The sequence below is a fragment of the Silurus meridionalis genome, chromosome 17 (genome assembly GCF_014805685.1).
Source record: "Silurus meridionalis isolate SWU-2019-XX chromosome 17, ASM1480568v1, whole genome shotgun sequence".
NCBI lineage: Eukaryota > Metazoa > Chordata > Actinopteri > Siluriformes > Siluridae > Silurus > Silurus meridionalis.
This window is the reverse complement of record NC_060900.1, coordinates 12,719,242-12,729,064: the sequence shown is the minus strand read 5'-3', so window position 1 is coordinate 12,729,064 and position 9,823 is coordinate 12,719,242. Positions and strand designations below refer to the sequence as shown.

Genomic DNA, 9,823 nt, shown 5'->3' with positions numbered 1-9,823 from the left:
GGAATCCAATGACGGCCCGCACGATGAACAGTTAAGCGAAACCAGCCGAGAACTGGAAGTGCTGAGAGAGCTAAGTGTAGTCCCTCACGGGAAGAAAGCGCGAATGATGTTAGAAGGGGTCAACCTGAGGGATAAAGGTGGGGCGGAGCCTGATCTCAGGTCGACCTGTCTGTCAAGACAGACGTGGTGTCATTAGAGCTTCCGTAGTTGGTCACGCCCAAAGCGATTCCCATAGTGAAACACCGAGCGAAGTTAGAAAAAGAACCCACAAAACGCCACCCAGAGGGTAAATTGTGTAAAACATGGCGGATTTGGTGTTTGATTTGAGACTTGGCGCAGAAATAAAACAAAGGTTTACTGATTAAAAATATTTTTCGGTGGAGTTTATTTATTTATTTTATATCTAAGTAAAGAAGGGACGTCGCGAATAAGTGTATGTTTTGCTGGAGGTTTTAATTTCGCCTCTTTTATATTTAGTTATTTATTTATGTATTTAAATTTTTTTTTATGGTAAAAACAGAAATAACATTTAGTGCCGTTTACAATAATATTAATTTTGACCAATATATATATATATATATATATATATATATATATATATATATATATATAATTTTTTTTTTTTTTAATAAAAAACAAATTAAAAATGTTGTCACCTAATGAATGTATCCAGGCTGAAGATCCACATATCACATATAGAACACAAGCAGAGAAAAGATGATGATGATCATGAATGTGTCTGTTCTCAGTCATGTTTACATCACTGACTCCCTCTGTCTCATCCACATTAACCCCAAACTTCTTACTGCCTTCTGCTTCTTATCTTCGTAAAGAGTGAGAGTCAGGACTTTATACATTTGAAAAAGATGCGCAGTAACAGGAAATCGGTTGTTCGGCTGAAATCGGCGCGCAGTGAAAATAAAAAATATATATTTCACCAAATCAATGGATTAAAACTAAAGTAACGAGCCGGTTTTGAAAATGTAAGAAGTAAAAGGTACAGATATTTGTGTAAAAATGTAATTAGTAAAAGTAAAAAGTTAAAAATAAAATAGTGGAGTAAAGTACTGATACCAGAAAAATCTCCTTAAGTACAGTAACGAAGTATTTGTACTCCTTTACTTCCCACCTCTGCCCAAAGATACACTATACACAATAGCACTTCATTAAACTAAACCATTTTCACATGATGAGGATTATACAGTTTTTGCTTACCGTGATGGTTTCTCACCTTTATCCGTGACACCAGTGTCTTTTCTTTTCCTGCTGCCGGTGACCATGTTACTCTCCACCATTTTTAGGCAGCGGCTGTTATCCTACCGGCACGCAAAGCCGTAACTTGAGCACCTCAACTACTTATTTACCCTACACTACTTTTCATAAATATATATATATATATTGCAAGGGTGAAGCTGTTTTCCCCTCAGCTCTATTTCCTTTATGAAAAAGCGAGGAGGGTTATCACTATTTTTGAAAGTATCTTTTTAATGTACCTAATTATATTAGCCACCCATGTTATTAAAATAAATATATTGCTCTTCTTCTTCTTTCGGCTTTTCCCATTAGGGGTCGCCACAGCCGATCATCCGTCTCCATACCCCCCTGTCCTCTACATCTGCCTCTTTCAACCGAACTACCTGCATGTCTTCCTTCACCACATCCATAATCCTCCTCCTTGGTCTTCCTCTTTTCCTTCTTCCTAGTGGCTCCATCCTCATCATTCTCATACAGATATACTCCATGTCCCTCCTCTGCACATGTCCAAACCATCTCAATCTCGCCTTGTCTCCAAAACGTCCTACATGCACTGTCCCTCTAATAAACTTGTTTCTAATCCTGTCCATCCTCGTCACTCCCAACAAAACCTTAACATTTTCAGCTCTGCTACCTCCAGCTCCACCTCCTGTCTTTTACTCAATGCCACTGTCTCTAATCCATACAACATCGCAGGTCTCACCACTGTCCTTTAAACTTTCCCTTTCACTCTCGCAGATACACTTCTATTAACACAAATATATATATTGCTGTTAAAAGGGTTTAATAACAAATGCATGTTTTATGTTAGCAGATTTTATGTAGCACCATGTGTTAGTGGTTTATTTGTGTATTTTGTTTCTATTTTGGATACATCACACTTATCTTTGTCTGTAATATGCTGCAATTTTTTTTTCTGTGTTTCAGTGAGTTTGTGAACGATAACCCACATTACTTCCTGTTCTACTCTGTTTAATATATTGAAATTTTGAAGTTAATCTGAATGAACTAATTTTTTCTTTCCTTTGTAGGTGTTGCAGTGCTGGTTCTACTGTAAGAATGGCCCAGTTGGAAAAGGAGCCTAATAAAAGAAAGCTGCTCTGCTTGACAACAGTCTTGTAGACACATTTGGGGGAGCACCCGGATGAACAGGGTTACATACATATAAATGTGTATTTTATTTCGTGAAAATAGTGTAAACCGGTTGATCAAAGCCCACTCTGAAAAACGGATAATTCCAATGTACATGTAACTGTGCATCTGGCAATAAAAAAACCCTTAAACTTAATGAATGCTTATGTATTTGTTGTATATACAGTGTATTTTAAATGGCACTTCTGTGCTATTGTTATTAGACTTCCAACTCTACTTCAAAATATGATTTCTTCTTCTAGAATAATGTGTATATTATTTCAAGAATTTTAATAGAGATTATGGAATTATCTATTATATGAATTATCTGCATCATTTGTGACCTCATCAGGATGGGACCTTTAAGTCACCCAGTGATAGAAGAGACATTTCTTTTTTGGAAGCCTGCAACAAGAATATACTTTATGTTTGTTGTTAGTCAAAAAGGCTACATTATTAAGGGGGGGATCCTCTTTTATTTATATAACTATTATCAAAGGATACATCACTGATAAAAAAAAAATAATATAATCAGTGTTTCATCCTTTAATTTGCCCCGTTCTCAGAATACACACTCAGTGGGAAACAGAATACTGGACATAGAGGATAAAATGAATACTGGTTCATCCAATTGCTCATCAAATAAAAATCAAAACTTGGCATAAGCAGTACATTAACATTGGAATAGAACTGCATAAATTAGAAACCAATCTGGAGCAGGTTGAATTCTTTTTTCAGAAATCCATTTTTCATACACTTTTTGTAATTTCATCTTTGAAGCTAACAATATTCTCTAATAAATCATAATGGATTAATGGGCAATCTTGATGGGCTGATTTGGGCATATCATGTGAGGATGGTCTCATCAATTTCTTCATTGGAGTCAGGCAGACCTGAGATCTTCTTCAGCGATCGGCGAAAACACTCAGACAACAGCTCATTACTGGCGGAGTCTAAGATGGCACTGATGCTCTGAAATAATCATGCACACACATGAACAATTATACACTTTACTGACTCTAAGCATAAGCAACATTTTGAAAACTGTTAATAAAACTACTATTATAAATCATGGTAATGAATTACATCAACTGCAAACTAATACCAAATGGAGGGAAAAAAATGTAATCAAAATAAAAAAAGAAAGAAAAAAAAGGTGGATTGCCTTTTGCTTTGATAATGGCCTGATTTGTATAGAACTGTTTTGATAAGCTTATGCAGTGTTACATATATTTCTGTCCAGAACTGCATTCATTTCTCTCAAAGATATTTAATTGATGATAGGAGAGTCAGATAGGGTTCCCATGCTTCTTAAAAGTACTTGAATTTCAGACACGTGGATTCAAGGCCTGGAAAGTACTTGAAAACAAACAAAGGTCCTTATAAGTGCTAGAATTTAATTTAAAATACATTTTGTTTAATAGAATGGTGCTTTAATCTTGTTAGTAAATGATCTTTAGGAGTCTGTCTGGATGCATTGTAATGCCCTCACTACTAGAATATTTGTTTTTTGATTTTTAAACTTTGCATTGCTAGCAGTGTTCAAGTTTTTTTTCTGTCGCGGTACTTCACCTTGATATTTTACTGGCCAGGGGTTGGACATTTGAGCTGTGAATCTTGTTGTGTCCGAAAGGAACATACTTTTATTAAGAAGTATAAGACGCCGTATTAACACCGTATTAATAAAGCATATTAAATACAGTCAAGCATAAGAGCCCAAAATATGAACGCAATGCACATTGAGCTCATATTCTGTGTGTGTGTATATTGTGTACTGAATTTGTAATATCACTGCCTTTAATGCATTATAGTCACACTAAGCATTTTATTTAAAGCATTTTCTGTTTTCTACAGGAGGAAAACGTATGTATAAGCATTTTGCATACTTTATTTAAATATTACTATGAAAATTAAATGCAATGTATTTAATTCAGTTATTTTGATCAAGACTGCTGAAAACATTCTATATTTATGAAACCTACACATTCAAAACATCATTACTTATAATTTTTTTTTAAGTGTAAATGAAACATTTGGAACTGTAAGAGGTCTTTTCTGCCGATATAGATGATGGGGTGCGAATTTGGTAGGTGCTTGATAAAATAAATAGTACTTTAATGGTGCCTTGATCTGGTGTTTATGAAAGTGTGACTGCTATGTAAACTTTTCTACAGCACAAAGATTCTCAATGGGGATAACACCTGGCCCACAACTTGAGCCCAAAGAATCCTGGCATTGCCACATTGGAATATATCCAAGGAATCAGGAAGAAAATCCATTCATGGAAAAACCTGGTCATTCATTATATTCAATTTTGTAGGCACATAAAATCGCTGAACTTAGACCTGACTGAACTAGATCTGAACAACTGAAGCAATCCCAGATCATGACACTTCCCCCACACGCTTGTATGGTAGGCACTAGGCATTATGGGTGTATCTGCCTCTCTTTTACCCTGGTGACCACATAATTTTCTATTGCTCCAAAATCTTGTTGGTCCCTAGCAAATTTAAGCCCTTTTTTCTGATTAGCCTCACTGAAAAAAAAGCTGTCTTAAGGCTGCATAGCTTTTTAGCACCATTCCTTGAGTTGTCTTCCTGTTACACATAGACATGTTTAGCACTGTTTCAAGGAATAGAAAATCTAGGTAGTATCCTAGGGTACAATCAGCTGGCGCCAGAAAGCGCTCTCTGCCACCGCCAGCGCACCCACCCATTTAAATGATTTGCCTGTTAATATACAGCATATGTTTACATACTTGAACTGAGGCAATTTTGCAATGATTATTAAACGTGTTTAACCTTTTTATGAAAGGTTGTAAATGATTTGTATGGTATGGGGGTGAAGCATTGTGGTAGGAGGGCGGAGCCATTTGGGGAGGGCCATAGAACTTTCACCTAGGGTGCCAAAAAAGGCTAGAAACGACCCTGGCCTTGTTTATTTATTGGATTCATGCAGATCACGCTAATCTTTCAATCATTTTTCTCCTCGAAGATGAAGGTTCACCACTATCCTTCCAGGTTTTAATAATGTGTTGAACAGTTCTTAACCCAATTTGAGAGATTTTAGCCTTCTAATCTCCTATGGTTAAATCTTTTTCCTAAAAAAGTGAGAAGCTATTAATTTTATTCTTTGGGTTAAATAACTTGTTGCAGCTGAAACCTATTAATTACTGCAGTATTTATCTGATGGAAGGCTTCTAATTACTTAAGTAAAACCAGGTCATAATCTTTTTTTATTGTAATACACCATCAGAGGGGAATACTATAATGCACATGACAGAAGAAACACTAATTTCAGCAGGTGAAAGGGCTACAGAATTGTTATGATGAGCAGCCACAACAAACACTCACATTTTAATATTAGTGTAGCTAGTGAGTTATTTTGTGATTGTATTTTGAAATAGTTTTTTTGTAGACTTGAGGGGACTGAAATAATGATAGAATATTGTCATTTGAAAATCTGATCAGTTTGACTTTCATCTTATTGCATTTTGCATGAGATTTGCATCTAAGCAATACTTAAATTCAAAAAGCATTATATTTAAATGGATTAAAACTTTACTATAGTCACTATGTGTTTAAGGAATGTACCTGCATGATGGTATCTCCTTGGCGGAGTTGTAGCAGGTTGACAATGGTGTGTTCGCTCTGAGCACGAACACTGGTGTTCTTGTCTTTGGTGTTGTCCAGCAGGGCTTTGATGATTGGTTTAATCTGACTGGACTCTAGCACTGGGGTGTCTGATTCCTTCCACACCCACCACAGCACTCGCTCAGTCACCAGACGAATATCACTTGACTGATTCTGCAGACTCTAGGGGAGTATAGTATAGCAGAGAGATTAGCAGTAAGAATTTACTTGATTTATAATGAATCATGCAAGATTTCTTTTTCCTAATGGTACAAAAAATTGTTACCCTCCATTTTTCCTAATGGTACAAAATAAAATTGTTACCCCCATTTCCTTCATTATTATTGTTGCGGCAATATGAAGCGCTGATAACACAAACTACAGATCCCATAATGCAGCACTTCAGCTGCCTTACCGAATGCTAGACTACCTCGGAACATTCCAGCGTCAATCAAGTCGAGCTTCTGTTGATCTATTTAACCCTATTGTACAGTTATTGTGAAACAGCGCCTCACAGTGGCGAAGAGAAAAGTGGATTCTGAAAACAGAGCCTTTCAAAACCAATGGGATTCTGAGTATATGTTTACTGACACTGCCAGTAAACACGCGTGTCTTATTTGTGGAGCGAATGTGGCTGTAATTAAGGAATTGAATTTAAGACGGCACTACGAGACAAAACATCAGGACAAGCTGAAAAACCTGAATGCAGAGCAGAAGATACAGAAAGTAGAAGTGTTAAAGAAGAATCTGACATTTCAGCAGATGTTTTTTACCAGAACAAAATCACAAAGTGAAGCTGGTGTGAAAACAGAGCCGGTTATTTACAGAGGAAGAGTTTCTGAAGAGCTGCATGATTAAGCTGTGAGACATCTGGTGTTTGACAGGAGATATTTTTATGGAGACCAAAATATTAAAAGTTATTTAGGCCTGCGACCTAAAGTGTGCTTTGAGTTTTGTCCCCTGTGCAATTGAGTTTGACACCCTGATATAGATGAATATCATTAATTATTAATAATTACATATAATTAAACTTAAATTGAGCAAATTTGTTATTTCAGAATTGTGTATCAAACTGGTAGCCCTTTACATTAGTCAGTACCCAAGAAGTAGCTCTCGGTGTCAAAAAGGTTGGTGACCCCTGTTCTATACAAAGCAAAGCAGAATGGTTTACATATTTTTCCTTTTAAAGAAGCACTTTGATGAGAAGACTAGACACTAATTCATCTAAATTAAATCATTTTAATTATCACAAATAAAAGCAACAATATTGCAAAAACTATGCATAACAAATATAGGGCTTTCAGTTTACTGTTGCTTTATTACCATTGCAGACTGTAGCACTAACCTTGACCAACTGAGTGATAATACGAGGTGAAACAGCAGCATCTCCAGCTGATCTGAGTTGGTGTCTCATGAGGTAACCCATTGCTCTAATCCCACTGCAAGCTATGGGAATCTACAGAACCACCACCACACACAAGAAGAAAAATGGTCAGACAAATGTGCAAAATGTGTAAGGTAACATTTCACTGTCAAATACATGAGTGTGTAGATGGCAGCAATAATAATGAATAACAACTTAGGAGTTAAAATAAAAATAGGAGATAAACTGGAACGATTAGCATTGAACAATTGAATGAAATAGTTTATAACAACAAGGTTAGAAAAATGCATCTCTGCTTTGTAAACTACTGAATACCACTGAACTACAATGTACTACTGAATAATCATCACCTAAATATAATTTGGTACAAGTTTTTAATAATGGAAATAAAATAGCTAGTGGCTGTACAGTGAATCTATTGTAAGATATTCTTATCCGGATCATATATGTGCAAAATCATTTCAATAGTACACAAAATACACAAAGAAAAATGCACAATGCAGAAAATAATTAGCAGGAGGACATTACTCTGTCTGCAGTGGCGCTAGATAACACAGCTTCCAGTACGGTGGAGCTGTACTCTGGAGCACACAGCTGCTCAGGTGCAGATTTCACAGCTATAGCAAGAGCCATGGAGCGGCCATGGCGGACCATCCAGTCCACTCCTGACATATCAGCTATGAGAGATTTCACATTAGTCAGTAGAAATGCTTACATACAGAGTGCACTAATGCGATGCTTCATTTTAGCCTAATTTTGTGTTAACTGAAAAAGAATACAAAAGATGCTGACCATCACTGAATCAAGACCATGTGACCTAACAATATAACATAAGAGTGCTTTCCTGAGTGCATTTGGTTACAAACAGTGGGGCTCAACGGAATTCAATGGGGGCATGGGTTAAAAAGAAAGTACAAACAAAAAATATTTTTTTTTTTTACTTCTTAGGCTTATACAAAAAAGGCGTTATACAAAACTTAATCTGTGTTTGAGCTTACCGAGGACATGCTGTGACAGAACAGTCCTCAGCTCTTCTTCAGACAGGAAAGCACACAACACACCAACACACCCTGCAGAGGCCATTCGGGTAGCATCCCACGCGCACACACACACACACACACACACACACACACACACACACACACACACACACACACACACACACACACACACACACACACAGTAAAAGTTTCACAAAAAAAAAAATTAAAAATCATTTAAACATTAAACACAAATTTCTCCCTGCAATATTTGTCCCTGCATAGCAGGGGATTGATAAATTTAGTCCAACAATTTCTAAAAAATAAAAATAAAACAAATAAAGTTTCAAGTGCAAACTGAGCAACATTCCAGAAGACTCTGGAAGTGAATGAAACGACATTCCTCTGAAAGATATTCACACTTTTAATGAGAATTTTAGACAAAACTATCTAACATGTCAGTCTAAAATCACCAAGTGTATTTGGGTTGAGGTCCATGAACTCTAATGGACACAGTGTTTTATTTACATTATATGTATTATGTTCATTAACCTCTTTAATGGCCCTTTGTGTATGGGAACACTGCCTATAGTACGAGCAAACGGAGATACGAGCGACCTTGCTCGCAAAATTTTACCGTTTCACGAGCAAATTTCGAAGGCACGAGCAAACCCACAAGGCTGGTTCCCCGTTTTTGGCGGAGGGTCGCATCAGTCGCTTAGTTGATGACGTATCACTCGGTCGCTCTCGTTGTTCAGTGCAGCAAAAACATAACTATTTTTTAGTTTTATATTTTTATTTCACTAGAAATCTTGAAAAATGTCTCCCAAGAAAATCAGTAATGGTGCTGTGAAACCGAAAGTAAATAGAATTACCATGGAAGGTTATGGAGGTTATGAGCGTGGTGCGCGTCTCACACTCGCAATCAACCACTACCACATGAGTAAGTGTTAAATTATGTTTACATTATGGTAATTTGCTGTGTATTTGTTTGTTAAAATAGGCTACAAATACTTTTTAAGTGCAGAAATAAGCAATCGAATAAGATCTCGGAACGGATTAAATCACTTTTACATTCATTCTTATGGGGAAAATCAGTTCGAACATAAATGGACTTGCCATATGTACATATGCACCAAGTCAAGAATATGGTAAAGAATATCTCATACGATCATACCCGCATCACTATAATATTCCTCATAAAGTAAGAAACAGACTGCTCCTGCTGAGAGCATGATTATGTCGATATGAAGAACCTCTTTCAAAGTCCAAGTTTCGATGGACCTGTACATTTTTTTTTTTCATGCCACTGTGCATTTTACCTGCTTAAATGAATCATGCATGACACCTGTCTGGAAACAACAGCACGCATTTATTCAAGTGTTCCATGTAATTTGTCAACCATCTGCATCAAGCTTTTTATTGGCTTTGCTTTGATGTGT

The 9,823-nt window shown here is 36.5% G+C and overlaps 1 protein-coding gene across 1 annotated transcript in view; it reads right to left on the bottom strand.

Annotated features, from left to right (window-relative positions):
* Window positions 1-2,838: 2,838 nt before the first annotated feature.
* gcn1 (GCN1 activator of EIF2AK4) overlaps window positions 2,839-9,823 on the bottom strand; it is a 47,901-nt gene continuing 40,916 nt past the window's right edge. The window contains exons 54-58 of the mRNA XM_046870937.1: window positions 8,400-8,496; window positions 7,930-8,078; window positions 7,363-7,473; window positions 5,979-6,200; window positions 2,839-3,357 (exon numbers count right to left, since the gene is read on the bottom strand). Of these exons, the coding sequence (XP_046726893.1) occupies window positions 3,232-3,357; window positions 5,979-6,200; window positions 7,363-7,473; window positions 7,930-8,078; window positions 8,400-8,496 (705 nt within the window). The 3' untranslated portion in view covers window positions 2,839-3,231. The remainder of the gene's footprint in view (window positions 3,358-5,978; window positions 6,201-7,362; window positions 7,474-7,929; window positions 8,079-8,399; window positions 8,497-9,823) is intronic.